A 14878-nucleotide genomic window follows, 5' to 3' on the forward strand; every position below is an offset into this window, starting at 1 on the left:
ATTAGTCACGTGCACAAAAATGCCGTTTGGATTTTCTCTTTAAAAACAATTCTGTATGAAGGTTTCCCTACTACAATTAAGCCTATTTTCGGCTTCTAAAATTCCTTCCCAATTATGTGCTATATGGACCAAAGAGTTATACACAAATTAGATATATGCTTATGAATAAATGAACAAACAATATAAATAAGAATGCCATAAATGGTTCTAAGACATTCTATCTAAATGTATAATAATTTTGTGCACACTAGTGAGATAAGAATATGCGGAATTCCATATAGATCACACACATATATATTTATACAATGATGTGTATTGATGCAGGATAATAGTAGATGCAACCCATATCGTGTTACTACAATGAATTTATCAATGTATTTCAGCGATATTTCTAGTTTATCATTTGAAAAAGCATAACTAAGTTAAAGTCTAAAAAAAATTAGTTTTGTAAAAGATAGTCGTTAAAATATTCTATCATTCTTATAAAAGTTATAATAAACCTTGTTTTTTTAAATCGTTATACACTTGCTCAGTCATAACGTTTCCATCTTCATCTTCAACTTCAATATCCATTTTAATAGCATTAGTATTATCCAATTTAATTATTGAATCGTTTTTGACACTCTTGTGAGAATTCATTGATCCCATCCTAACAGAACTATTGACCCTTTTCCATAGAGATTGTGCCTCACTAATGCTAGTAATACCTTTAAACACAGCTGATGCTGTGATACCTAAACATTTCAAATGATATATATGCGTTGGTTCACGGAAATGTTTTTCAAATGCTCTTCTACCTTGAAATTCTTTATTACCACAAATTTCGCATGTGTATTTGACATCCAATCCTTGTAACTTATATAACCAGTATGGCATTGGCATCCCATCAGGTCCTATTGGCATATCAAATGTCCCATTAGGAATAGTATTATTTCTTTTATTTTCTTCTTCTTTATTATTAACATCATTACTTTTATCATTTATATCATTTTCTTTCTCACCTTTACCATATACTGGTGCATTATATATCTCTGTAATTCTTTGCAATTCCTCTTTTCTTTCATCAAGCGTAAAAGCCAATTTTCTTTCAGTAAAGTTCCTAGTGTGATAAAATGTATCTTTCAACACATTTAAAAATCTTTTCAGTTTAAATTCATAGTAATAGAAATCTCTTCTATTGATTAAATTCTTTTGATGATTCTTACCATCAAGATGGTTCTTAAATACAGATAAGTTGGCAAAATTTTTCCCACATACTATACATAGCAATTTTTTAAAAGGCTCCTTGTGAGTAATTGGGTTACTAATATAATTTTTTTCAAAGTCATGAGCAAGTTCATTTTCTACAGTGGCTTTATTTATCAATGGATAAGATTTATAAAGAAACTTCTCCAAATATTTGACAATTTTTTCAATAAACACCTCATATCGTTTATTCTTTCTATCAGTTAAAGGTTCAAATAAATAAGAATAATTCGGACTATCCGTATCTTCCTTCTTATCTATAAATTTTTCTTCTAACATAGCCAAAAAGTCTAAAATGGTGTGATCTGAATTTCTAATGACATTTATCCATTCATTATATATTGCATCAAAGTCAAAGTATTCTCCATATTGTTCTTCTCTAGAAAATAGTTTATTAAGACTCAAATCTTCTGCTCTTAATGATAATAGTCGTTTCTCATCTTGGTCAACAGTCTTTGGAAATATACTATATTTGGATTGTTTTTCTTTCAAAGACTCTTTAGGAAAACTCTTCTCAGATATTATAGAATCCTTAAAATCTTTGATTGATAGATTAGATTGAGTTATCGGGACAACATTCATAGTCTCTAATTTTCTAATTATGGCATCTCTATCTTTTACAAACAACTTTATTTCATGTCCTTGCGCAATAAGTTGCTTGCGTGAACGTTTAATCTTTTTGACATTATATATCACATTCTTTGAAATTTGCGTAGAGTTGTAATCATTATTATTTTGTTTTAGTAAATCTGATAAAATAGGCAAGGAGTGATAATATAAAGACGGATTTCTTTGAAATCTCTCTGATATTGCGTTTTCAATTACTTCTAAATCTTCCCACAAGGCCCTTCGTTCTTCTAAAGCCATTCTCAATCAACCTATCTCACTATAATTTTCAATTCACCTTATTTCTTCATTCATTAGTCTTCATATGAATCTAACTCATCTATAGTCTTTGTTAAATTGTCTATATCTATAACTCATTACTTTGCACTCTGATTATTTTTCCCATATCCAGAAGGCCCGGTTATAGATGACAGTTCCCTTTATAGAAATACAAAATGAAAAAGAAAAAGAAAAACTCAAAAACCATAAATAATAAATGAAAATATGAAAGAAATAATATACACATTTTATCAGAGAAACGGCAAATAACATTATTTATTACCCGTTGATTGGATTTGATTCACTATCTCACCCTCTCTACTAATACATAAATTTACGAAGAATTGCCTATATATTATGCAATAAAGAATCTATAATTTTCTTTTCTTAGAAGGACGTGCGTTCTTTTCACGTCTCTTTTCCTTTTGAATTCTTTCCTTTCTGATTTGTTCAGTAGATTTCAACTCATTCTTACTACCAGGTGCATTGAAACCCTTGATAGAAGCACCTCTTTCCAGTGCCTTGGCTACTTTTTGCTTTTGGGCGTGGTAATCATCCCTATATTTATCTGGCATCTTTGGTGCCTTCATCTGTTTATGCTTGAATTTCCCAGTTGAAGTTCTTAACCCCATAAGCTTTGGATCAGAAAGCAGATTAGATGGAATAGAGGATTCACGTGCCCCAACTTTCAATGGTTTTATCTTTCTGGCCTTAGACCATTCATCAAATTTACCTGATCTAAAACTTGCTGCAATCTTTTGCCCGCTTTCGCCAATAATATACTTTTTATTATCAATCCCATTCATGTTTACATATTTCTTCCTATTCTTATCCCATTTCATTTTTACTGTTTGCTTATGGATTTGTACTTTATCATCATCATTAATATCATATGTGGCTTCTGCTGCATCATTAACAAACCCACTTGTTAATTGTAATTGTTTATCTTGAAGATCTGCTGCAGGTGCATAATGACTTAAGAAGAAATTTGGATCCTTGTAAGATTTCTTTGTTAACTTTCCCCTTTTTTCCGATTCTAATATGTTATCAGCGTCTTCGAACTCTTTTAATAAAGCCTCCTCAGAGACTGAATAACCAGCTGTTGAATTTAGTATATCTTTAGAATTTGAATTCCTTTCAGTTCGTAAAATCTCATCCTCAATTGAGTGAGAAAAACCTGCTAATCTTTCCTTTTCTAGAAGTTCTCTTCTTTCCTTTGCCTTCTGTTGTATTGGAGCCAACTTTTGTCTTCTACGCTTCATAAAGATTGCCATTTCGTCATCCGGATTTCTAGCAAATTCAAATACTGTTTCTTTGTTATGCCTGTTTTGCAATTTAGCTAAAAATAGCAATTTTTCTTTCTCCATATTTTTACCAAAATAAATATTTTGTTCATCCCAACCAGAAGCTATAACCTCTTTACTTCTTTTCATTGATTCTTGTGATGCAGATGTCCTGGTCCTAAAATATAATTTTTCAGCTTTTAATGCGGTTTGTTTGGCTAATTTAAGATCAAACTTCTTACTGAAGATATTATTATAAAGATCGATAAAGTTTTCTAATTCATATCTTGGACATGAACCCAATACCATTCTTTCTGTGTATGAGATTTTAGGCTCTACAAACTCAGAGTCATGACCATTATGTGATTCCCTCCACCTTTTTCTCAAAATATCACAAGTTGTCTCATACATTGGTGTCAATAAGATTTTCTTGGCCAAGAACAATTCTAAATCTAATAAGTAAGGTAGTTCGTTTTCAGCAACGATAGAATATGCCCAACCTTTATTCCCAGCTCTAGCAGTTCTACCAACACGATGTACAAAAATTTTAGAAGAAGATGGTAAGGAGTAATTGATAACATATGGTAACATGGGGATATCTACACCTCTTGCTGCAACATCTGTCACTACTAAAATTGAAGTTAAGCCAAGTCTAAAATTGTAAAGTTGAGCCTTACGAGCGGTTTGATCTAAAGAACCATAGATGTATGAAACCAGATAGCCACAGTTTTTCAACAATTCAGAAATATATTCAACATGGTGTCTAGTTGGGACAAATATGATAGTGGCTTTTTCTGAAGGTAATTCCGTCGGAGAAGATAATTTTTGTCTCTTTTTTTGAAGATATTTTTTATTTAATTTCTTCTTTTTCTTTTGATTCGCATGTTTATCATCATCATCATCTTCTTCTTCTTCCTCTTCACTGTCTGACTCATCCAATCCTTGCTCTGCTTTATCCCACTTTTGCAATTGCTCAGGAGTAGCTAAGGGAATTTTAATAACATCTTGTAAGATGTATAATAAAGTAGATTCTCTTTCATCATTTTTTGTGGACAAGAACAGCATTTGTAAATTTTCGGATATTCTTTGTTCTGCATCTAAACGAACCAAGACAGGATTAGTTAACCCAGCTTTGGCAAACTCGACTAAAGAACTTGGTAAAGTAGCAGAAAACAACAGAGTTTGTCTCTGTTGTGGCAGAGCAGCCAATAATTCATTTAATTGTTCTTGAAATCCCATTTCAAATAATCTATCAGCTTCATCAAACACTGCATATTCCACACTTTTCAAGTCTAAAGACATTTCTACTTTTAAATGCAAGAATCTACCTGGAGTAGCAATAATAACATCAGGGTTAGACATCATCATAGAGAATTGGTCTTCCAGGGAGTCACCACCAGTTAATAAGACAGCACGTAATTCTGTGCCTCTTGCAAATTCTTTGAAAACTGTAAAAGTTTGTTGAGCCAATTCTCTTGATGGAGACAATATTATGGCTCTTGCACCGATTTTTGTTGAATGGGTCTTCAATTTCTCAATCATTGGTAGAATAAAGGCAGCAGTCTTACCAGACCCAGTCCTTGCCATACCAACGATATCTCTATTAGATATAATTAAAGGTATAGTCTTTCTTTGAATAGGAGTTGGTTGACGGAACCCCTTTCTTTTAATATTTGAAAGAATTTGTTTAGATAAACCAAAACTTGCAAAAGAACCTTTCTTGTGTTTAGAATTGGAAGTAGTATTTGTGGTTGAAAAGTATGAATCAATATCATCATCATCGTCATCGTCATTGTTCTCATCGCCATTATCATTAGTACCTTTATCCACATCAATTGTATCTAAATTAGGGAAAGATTTAATACTTTGTTTATTCTTTTTAACATAGTTCTTTTGTTTATTATTGCTATTTTCATGTGTATCATCACTTTCTTCTTCTTCTTCTTCGTCACTATATTCAATAATATCAGGAATATCTACATCTTCATTGTTACTATTACTATTATTACTTTCACTATCACTACTTCCCACAGCAATTAAATTTTTTGCAATATCAAAGTCACCATTGTCCTCATCACTAGAGCTACCTTCATAGTTAGGATTTCTGGTCCGTTTCATGGTTTATACTATATTATTTAAGTTAGTATTAAACGACTCTCTGTTTTATGTTTTATATATATATATATATATTTTCCGTTTTTTGAAACAACTGGTTCGTAAAATATAAATATGTAATATTTGTGTAAAAAAGCACAGAATTTTGTCAGATTGAAGCTTTTATTCTTGAGGTGATATTATCAAACATTATACTAGTTTACATCATCACAATAAGACTAATGATGTCAAATGAGAATTTTTCACTTTTCACCAAATTTTCAACTCCATTCCATTTCATTCTGCTCATCTCGTCTGATCTCATCGTACCCCAAAGAGGAAAGAAGCCGCACAAGACGGGAAAAACAAACAGTTTGTATGTGGTGCAAGGTTGTTGCAAAAATTCTCTTTGTTTTAGCTCCCACTCTCTTAATATTCTCACATCCATACCTCCAGACATACAATTTCCACTTCCTTTTTTTATTTTTTTTTTTTTTTTTTTCCTTTGAACATTTGAATATTTCTTTTAAACTGTACACAGTTCACTTTTGGATTCATCTAGAAACACACAGTTTGTTTGGTGATACACTTATTTTACTTACTTGAAGACATCGAAAGAGCAAATTTTCACCCATTTTAATATCAGTCTGGTTTATGTTCTCTACCCCTGAATGTGATTAACACTATTTGCTTTTAAATAGACGGTTTTCGATTCAAAACTGTAATACGTTTATATATATATATATATATATATGTGTGTGTGTGTGTATCACATTCATTAAAAACATTTTAATAACAATATCTTAAACTCATATCCGTAATTTTAACTTACAAAGATAGTATACTAGTAAAAAACAAAAATAATGGCATTTGAAAGAGAATTATTAATAGCTACTCATGCAGTCAGAAAAGCCTCCTTTTTAACTAAAAAAGTTCAACAATCTATTATTCAACATCGTGATGAAACTACTATCACAAAGGCTGATAATTCTCCAGTAACTCTTGGTGACTATGCTGCCCAAACTATAATCATCAACACAATAAAGTCTAATTTTCCTAACGATTATGTAGTGGGCGAAGAATCTGCAAATGGGTTAGACGATAAATTTGTGTCTTCCATCTTAAAAGAAATTAATGATATTGATCAATACTATAAAGATAATAATATTGATACTGGCTCTGTAGATTTTTCCAATGATGAATTCCCTTTGAAGTCAATAGATGATGTCAAACAAATTATTAATTTTGGTGATTATCAAGGTGGTAATAAAGGCAGATTTTGGTGTTTAGACCCAATTGATGGTACAAAAGGGTTTTTAAGAGGTGAACAATTTGCTGTATGCTTGGCTCTTATCGTAGATGGTGTGGTAAAATGTGGTATAATTGGTTGTCCTAATTTGAAATTGTCTCAGTATAATTCGATCCAAGATAAACTTGGGAACGTTGATGAGTCCTTTGGTTACATCTTCCGTGCTGTTAGAGGTCAAGGTGCTGCTTTCACGGATTCTGTAACTTTGTCTAATTGGAAAGATATTCATGTTAGACATTTACAAGACACTAAGGATATGATTACATTGGAAGGTGTAGAAAAGAGTCATTCTTCTCACGAAGAGCAAGATTTGATCAAGAAAAAATTAAACATCACACAATCCATTCATTTGGATTCTCAGGTCAAATATTGCCTATTGGCTATGGGTCTTGCTGATGTGTATCTACGTTTACCAATCAAAATGTCATTTCAGGAAAAGATTTGGGATCATGCTGCGGGTAACGCTATTGTTTTAGAGAGTGGTGGTTTCCATACTGATGCACTAGAAAATCAAAATTTAGACTTTAGCAAAGGTAGAACTTTGTTGACTAAGGGTGTTATTGCCACAAGTGGTCCTGCTAAACTACATGAACTAGTCGTATCTACATCTAAAAAGGTTTTATCTAATAGGGCATAGAAACATCAAAGAAAAAAAAAGAATCGAAGAAATAAAGAAATAAAGAAATAAACACGAATCTTTATCCTTTATTCCATATATATCTTTGCTCTATTTTCTTAATTACGTATAGATTTTTATATAATTGAATAAAATAATTTTTATGGTTTTAATCTTTTTTTAAGATTTGGTTGCAGTGATGTTTTTTTTTTTGTTTGGTTGCTCTCCCTTCACCTTTTCCTTATGTTGTAACCCTCTGGTTGTCTCAACTTATACATATTCTCCACATCTGGAAGGTTTGAAATATATTGTATAATAAAAAAAAAATTAAAAAGAAAACTAATATACAACAAAAAAATGTATTAAAACAAGATAAATTATGTATATTACTCATGGTTATTACCAGAATTGCTATACTTGTACACATTTCGATAACTATATGTATTATATTAACTCGAGTATTCATATCCATCATTGTATACATATATAAATGTGCGTACATATCTATATATAGAAAAAGAAGGAGCAAGAAAGAGAGTAAAAATGTCTAAAGTCTCTATAACAACTTTTAATTGTGGCAAATTATTCCCATTGCATAATAACCAGTTGGCTAGTTCTGTAATTAAATCCATCATTCCTAATGTATCCGATGAATATGACCTTATTGTATTGGGATTGCAAGAAGTTTCAATGATCTGGGAATGTCTAGACCCAGAAATTATGTCAAACAAGATTGGAGAAATAAACAAATTGATACAGGGTCATTTAGGTAATAATTATTCATCAATTGGATCAGATTATACAGGTGGGACGGCGCTTTTTTTATTTGCAAGAAACAATATGACAGTGCACTCTTTGATAAGGGATCATTGTAAGCGTGGTATAATAAACTCTTCATTAAAAGGTTCTGTGTCTATTACATTACAAGTAACCAATTCAAATCAGAGTGATTTTTTAGAGACTTATTGTTTTATTTGTTGTCACCTAACTGCAAATGAAGGTATCAAAAATTTAAATTATAGGATTAAAGATATTGAAGCTATTATAGATTCTTGTAAAACAAATATCCCTTCTTCTTTATTTGAAAATTCTCTATTATTTCTTTTTGGTGATTTAAACTTCAGAGTTAACCCATTAACCAGAGTTTATGAAGGAGATGAACTTCTACATCTTCTTAACACGCACCCCTTATTTAAGAATTTAAAAGAGTTTAGGATTAATTTTAATAAGACATATAAATATGTGTTATACGATGCAGCTAATTCGTTTAATATGAAAAGAAATCCCTCCTGGTGTGATAGAATACTATATAAATGTAGTAACAATGAAAATAACATTAGTATTGAATCATATGATGCAATTTCAAGAGGTTCAAGTTTATTATTTTCTGATCACCAACCAGTTCAATTAAAGTTTATTAATAAAAATCCTCTAAATTTAACTGGGAACAAAAATATTATCAAGAGAAAAGATTTCATGTTATGTGAGGTTAATTATCCTGATATAATAATTAGTTATGTGGATTGGTTACTTTATAAAAGATTTCACTATTGGATTATATCAAGTGTAATACTACTCTTTATTGTAAAGAATATAATGTTTTAAGTAAAATAAAAGTAGCAATAACAGCAAATGAAGAAGATAAAAATTTTTGGGCCACATAAACACTTAGTATAAGTAATTATATGCATCTAAGGTATTTTTTGTCGAAAAACAAAAGGGGCAAGGTAGATTGTATATTTTCTGGAATAACTTTGAAAGGTAGTATAGCTATGTTGTTAACTGTTGATAGTACAATCTCTACTTTGGACCTTATTAACTTTATCAAGGTCAAATAGTAAAGTTTCTTTTTAGTTTTTTTCTTCTTCTTCTAAATGGCATTTCGCATAAAAGAGTTGTTAAAATTATGTTGATGAATAAACAACAATTTTTTGGAATATATCTGGTATATAACAGCTTTAGGAAGGAGTATAAGTATTTTTTTTATTTGCATGCGATTTCATTATATTTGAGAAGCAAAACGTTTACTATGATAAAAACTCAAATAATCATTTACGAAAATATGGATTATTATCTTCTACATTCAATAAGTAAAGATTGCCAAGTATTAACAAAAAAACTGACACAGCACGATCAACAGGAGAAGAATAATCAGCTCTTTGGCATACTACGATTGTATGTTTTCTGTCCATATAATGGCTGTCTGGATAATAATGAACCCATAATCATGCATATTACTCTACTCGTAACATGGAGTATCCACATGGATACGATAGTGTGTGTCAGAATACTTATGAACATTCTTTCTTCTGATCCTACAAAAGTTGAGGCAGTTTACAGTACTGCTACCAAATGCATTCTTTAAAGAATATAAAAGTTTATTGAACGTTTAGGGACCACTTGTCGTGCAAACTTAATTGGTAGCGATTTTCTTTTTAAGATTAACTTTATGAGGCTTCTAATACAAACTATATATTGAAATATAGCACAGTAACCTAATTTATTCTCCCTTTCTAATTCTACTTGAAATCCACAATCTCTGTATATTTTGTAGTATCAAGATGTACCTACAGGATCCCAGTAATATCAAGTCCTTTTTTATTTGAAATATAAGAACTAGCGTTTTCATACACTTTACATACTTTATGTTAGAAACTCACCCAATATTATGGAACAATAGTATATGAATGCTTAGCGATTTAAACATATTGTACAAGTTACGAAGAAATTTGAATAATGAAATTTATTACAGTTATTTAAAGCTGATGTTGTACTGGCTTGAGTATGTTTAAGTTTACAAAAAATATTTTAATAGATATAAATTTTTTTATACTATAAACTCTTCCGTCACAACAATATACTGATTCCTTTAAGACGACATCAGATTTATTGTATTAGATTACCTTGTAAAGTTACATATGCCATGAAAATACTCTTCCCGAAATCGAACGTAAGACGTTTTTTTAAGAAAAAAAGACAATTTTATGTCTTATTTAAATTAACGGTTAAGCTACCCATTCTGGTAAAAATGAAAAAACAAGAAAAACTTTATGGGTGCCGATAATAACTTTTTAACAAAATTCGGTGATCTATATTATATACTAATAGAAGGTTTATAAAATATCTCAAAATACTTAATTAAAATATTGAAAATATAATCAAAATTTACAAGTAATAACATTAAAGCCTTCAAATATTCAGAAATGACTAGGTGCTAATAACCAAAAATGCATTGATTCTTGTTCTTATACGCATTCTTTTTTTGCATTTTCTTTAAACGGTTCAAATTTACTTTTAAATTTATATTGATTAACTCAAGATATCTAATAATAAGTAATGATATATCAATGTTTCTTAAAGTTATAAGTGGTCATATCTCGGATGATAAAATAACTTCCTTTTTTTTTTTATTTTTCCTATTGGAAAAAAATTTTTTAGGTTTCTAATTTTTTTTTTATTTTTCTGTTTTTTTGTTGGATGAAGAAAATATATTTCATTAACAATAGATTACCATAATGAACCAATGGTTATCGGAAGAACAAACAAAAAAGCGAATCGATTATGGAAGATAAATTCTATTGCTGGTATTTTATACCTGTTTTATTTCGGTGTATATATGTTTTTTTTTCTCATACAGGTAAAATAACTTTATCTATCTGGTATTCTCTTTATTATTTTATAGGAAAAAAAACCCAAGAAAAAGAGTAAAATAAAAAAAGAAATAACATACAATCAACAGTGTAGGTATAGTGAAGTCGTGCGTAAATAATATTAACTATATTAAAACAAAAGACCTACAGGGATTAATTTGACACTTTATAGATAGAATACTATTCACACAATACTATAATATATATCTCTTATGTCCACTGACGTTGAACCTTCAAATACAGTGAAGAGATCTTTTGACAATAAAGAAATTGTAAAATGCGAGGAAAGCCTACAAAATCAAAATAACGCTACAAATAAAAGAGCGAAGCTAGAAGAAACCTATGAAGAAAAACAAGTAAAGGAAAGTAACTACATTAATCCAACAAGCAAAGGTATAGATAAACAAGAAGATGATGTAGAAGAAACTAAATCCATTCAAATACCATATAGTGGAATAAGGAGTAAAGAAAATGAAATACTAAAACCAAGAACACCAAGGGAACCTATACGTATAGGTAGGAATAATAGAGATAATAAATATGTTTTTCCAATGATTAAAAAAGAAGATACACAGAATGCTAGAATGTTTTTAAAATATTATGGTTTAAGAAAATTTTTGGATACATATCTACCTGAAGAATTAAATTCCTTATATGTGTATTTTCTAATAAGACTTTTAGGATTTGAATTAAAGGATAGAGATGTAATAAATGCTGTTCACGCATATATTTCTCCGGTAACTCTAAATTCTAATAATAGTAATAATATCAGTGATAATGACAAAACCAATAGCCTTGAAGAAAGTGATTTAATATATGAAGAATTTGAAGATCCTCTAGAAAAGAAACATGCCGTTAGATTAATAAAGGATTTACAAAAGGCAATTAATAAAGTTTTATCTACTCGTCTAAGATTATCTAATTTTTACACACTAGAACATTTTATTGATAAATTACAAAAGGCTAACAAAATTCTGGTTCTTACAGGTGCTGGTGTATCAACCTCTCTGGGTATTCCTGATTTTAGATCTTCAGAAGGTTTCTATTCTAAAATTAAATATTTAGGCCTAGATGATCCACAAGATGTATTCAATATGGATATTTTTTTGCAGGATCCTTCAGTATTCTATAATATTGCACATATGGTGTTACCTCCAGAAAACATTTATTCTCCATTGCATAGTTTTATTAAAATGTTACAGGATAAAGGGAAATTATTAAGAAACTATACGCAGAATATTGATAACTTAGAATCATACGCAGGAATCAAAGCAGAAAAGTTGGTGCAATGTCATGGTTCCTTTGCTACTGCATCATGCATTACTTGTCATTGGCAACTACCAGGTGAAAAAATTTTTGATCATATCAGGAAATTAGAGTTACCACTTTGTCCGTATTGTTATCAAAAAAGAAGAGAATATTTCCCATTGGAATTGGACGATAATAATGACGGTAATAAAGAATATTATACTCAGCCTAAAAATAATAAAATTTCTAAAAATCCAATTGCTGGTACAGTATTGAAATCATATGGTGTTTTAAAACCTGATATTACTTTTTTTGGTGAAGCCTTACCATCTAAATTTCATAAAACTATTCGTGAAGATGTATTGAAATGTGATTTACTAATATGTATTGGGACCAGTTTGAAAGTTGCACCTGTCTCTGAAATTGTCAATATGATTCCTGCACATGTCCCTCAAGTGTTAATTAATAAAGACCCTGTAAAACATGCAGAATTTGATTTAAATCTGCTTGGATTCTGTGATGATATTGCCGCATTGATTGCACAAAAATCTAATTGGGATATACCACATAGCAGTTGGTCAGATTTGAAAAACAAAAGAATAGAATATATAGAGAAAGATAAGGGATTTTATGATGTCTTTGTGGCAAAAGAAAGACTAGGTAGTAAAATATATAAAAAGGAAACTGAAGAACCTATATTATCTTCGAATTAATAAGCTGGTAAAATTACTTTGGGTTACCTAAATATCCATTGTTATGTACTCTAATCCTATTACATTTATACACACATACATACATACATACATATATACATATATATATGTATCAGTCGATCCTAGCAATTTGTTTAGTCTAGGTTACTTAAAACAGTACTCATATAATCTTTTACATGATTGATAAGAAGTATGTATTCTTCTTCTAATTCATCTAATTCGTTGCTAAATTGTTGTTTTTTAGAATGAATTTCTAATTCAATAGATTTAACTTCTTTTTCTATTATATCATTTGTAATATGTTTATCTGTTTCCATTAGTCTTTTCATGATTTCATTGGAATAGATATTATTTAAATCGTTGATTTTCTCTTCATTCTCCTGTATTTTTGAAGCCATATCTTTTTTCAAATTTGAATGTATTATCTCTTGTCTTGAAAGCTGTTCTTTAGCTAATTTCAGTTGTGATGATAAAGAGGTCTTTAGTAAATTTTCCAACGTTATTTTCTTTTCTATTAAAGTTTTTTTTGTGTTCATTATTGAAATTTCTCTTCCATACGAGACTTTTAAGTCTGATGATATAACGTTAGTTAAATCATATAATTCACTTATAATTCTTTCCAAAGTCTTCAATGTTATTTCAAGATTGTCTTTTTTAGTTATCAAAGTTTGTAATTTATCTTTATTTGCACTTAATGTTTCTTGTAACTGTTTAATATTTTCATCTAATATTACAACATCAGTATCAGATATTTTCTTTAGTTTATCTCTTTTGGATTCTAATTCTATTAATTGGAAACCACATTTTTCTAATTCCGTTAATAGATCATTTTTAGTCAATTTATATGATTCATATTCAAGTGATAATGACTCCTGTTGTTTTGTTAAACTTTTCAATTGAACTTCAAGATCGTTACTCATGTTATCTAATTTTTCAGTATTGTACTCTTCATCATCCTCGATATTTCTACTTTCATAATTTAAATCATTATTTAAATGTCCTAATTCTGCCCTAATTTCATTGTTCTGTTGTCGTAATAAATTGAAAGAATCAAATTTCGATTCTAACACATCAGATAAATCAGACATCTGCTGAATAGATTCCTTATAATCAAAAATTCTTTCTTCCCTAAACCGAGCATAATTTACTACAGCACTTAGTAACCTTCTTGTCCGTTGGAAATCAGGTTTGCAAAGATCCATCATATTAAAATCTGATATTCCAATAACTTTGAAGAACTTATGACATGTTAGATTCAATATTGCAATAGGAATAGTGTTTGAAGTATCTAAAGTCTCTGTCATATCTTGGTTAGGCTGAATAGAATAATTTTCAGTATTGATATTTGCAAAAAGGTCTATGATTTGCTGATACAATTTTATTATTGAAGGAGAAGTAGGTTTTGTGATGGTTTCTAACGTTGCCGCAGAGAAATCACATTCTTGTAAACAAGAGACCAACTCGGGTACATCTAATAAAGGAAATTCATCCATAGACATAATTATAGGAATATAAAAGTATATGTATTTGAATTGAAAAGGGAAAAATTAATGCTATTATTATCTATAAACAAGCTGATATATATTTCTTAATGATATGATATTAAAGAGAGAAAGGAAGTAAAAAAAAAAAAAGGAAAAGTTTAGGTTAAAGACAGTTGAATGGATCTGGAACTCATTATTGATTACTGATATCCTTTTAATAATAAATATAGAAGAATTCAACGTCTCCCCTCTTGTTTGCAAACTCCATTTGTTATCTCAAAAAAATATTAAAAATAATGTGCTTACTAGCAAATGTATAAACACAACAAAACAAAAAAAAAAGATGAAGAA

At 29.6% G+C, this 14878-nt stretch overlaps 7 protein-coding genes across 7 annotated transcripts; 4 read left to right on the forward strand and 3 right to left on the reverse strand.

Moving 5' to 3' along the window:
* Nucleotides 1-489: 489 nt before the first annotated feature.
* Nucleotides 490-2112, reverse strand: PRP9 (SF3a splicing factor complex subunit PRP9; the record flags this gene model as incomplete). Its single annotated transcript, XM_064860750.1, has 1 exon — nucleotides 490-2112. One exon carries the CDS (start codon nucleotides 2110-2112, stop codon nucleotides 490-492), a length of 1623 nt encoding a protein of 540 aa, XP_064717767.1.
* A 389-nt stretch (nucleotides 2113-2501) lies between these two features.
* On the reverse strand, nucleotides 2502-5531 carry DBP10 (ATP-dependent RNA helicase DBP10; the record flags this gene model as incomplete). Its single annotated transcript, XM_064860751.1, has 1 exon — nucleotides 2502-5531. One exon carries the CDS (start codon nucleotides 5529-5531, stop codon nucleotides 2502-2504), a length of 3030 nt encoding a protein of 1009 aa, XP_064717768.1.
* Nucleotides 5532-6370: 839 nt separating this feature from the next.
* On the forward strand, nucleotides 6371-7453 carry MET22 (3'(2'),5'-bisphosphate nucleotidase; the record flags this gene model as incomplete). Its single annotated transcript, XM_064860752.1, has 1 exon — nucleotides 6371-7453. One exon carries the CDS (start codon nucleotides 6371-6373, stop codon nucleotides 7451-7453), a length of 1083 nt encoding a protein of 360 aa, XP_064717769.1.
* Nucleotides 7454-7975: 522 nt separating this feature from the next.
* On the forward strand, nucleotides 7976-9037 carry INP54 (phosphoinositide 5-phosphatase INP54; the record flags this gene model as incomplete). The annotated part of the gene is made up of 1 exon (XM_064860753.1): nucleotides 7976-9037. The coding sequence occupies one exon, from the start codon at nucleotides 7976-7978 to the stop codon at nucleotides 9035-9037; it is 1062 nt and encodes a 353-aa protein (XP_064717770.1).
* A 301-nt stretch (nucleotides 9038-9338) lies between these two features.
* Nucleotides 9339-9797, forward strand: PWA37_004261 (uncharacterized protein; the record flags this gene model as incomplete). Its single annotated transcript, XM_064860754.1, has 1 exon — nucleotides 9339-9797. One exon carries the CDS (start codon nucleotides 9339-9341, stop codon nucleotides 9795-9797), a length of 459 nt encoding a protein of 152 aa, XP_064717771.1.
* A 1497-nt stretch (nucleotides 9798-11294) lies between these two features.
* PWA37_004262 (uncharacterized protein) lies at nucleotides 11295-13043 on the forward strand (the record flags this gene model as incomplete). Its single annotated transcript, XM_064860755.1, has 1 exon — nucleotides 11295-13043. One exon carries the CDS (start codon nucleotides 11295-11297, stop codon nucleotides 13041-13043), a length of 1749 nt encoding a protein of 582 aa, XP_064717772.1.
* Nucleotides 13044-13177: 134 nt separating this feature from the next.
* NUF2 (kinetochore-associated Ndc80 complex subunit NUF2) lies at nucleotides 13178-14542 on the reverse strand (the record flags this gene model as incomplete). The annotated part of the gene is made up of 1 exon (XM_064860756.1): nucleotides 13178-14542. One exon carries the CDS (start codon nucleotides 14540-14542, stop codon nucleotides 13178-13180), a length of 1365 nt encoding a protein of 454 aa, XP_064717773.1.
* Nucleotides 14543-14878: the final 336 nt, after the last annotated feature.

Source organism: Arxiozyma heterogenica (assembly GCF_036370985.1).
Source record: "Arxiozyma heterogenica strain weizmannii chromosome Unknown scaffold_5, whole genome shotgun sequence".
Lineage (NCBI taxonomy): Eukaryota > Fungi > Ascomycota > Saccharomycetes > Saccharomycetales > Saccharomycetaceae > Arxiozyma > Arxiozyma heterogenica.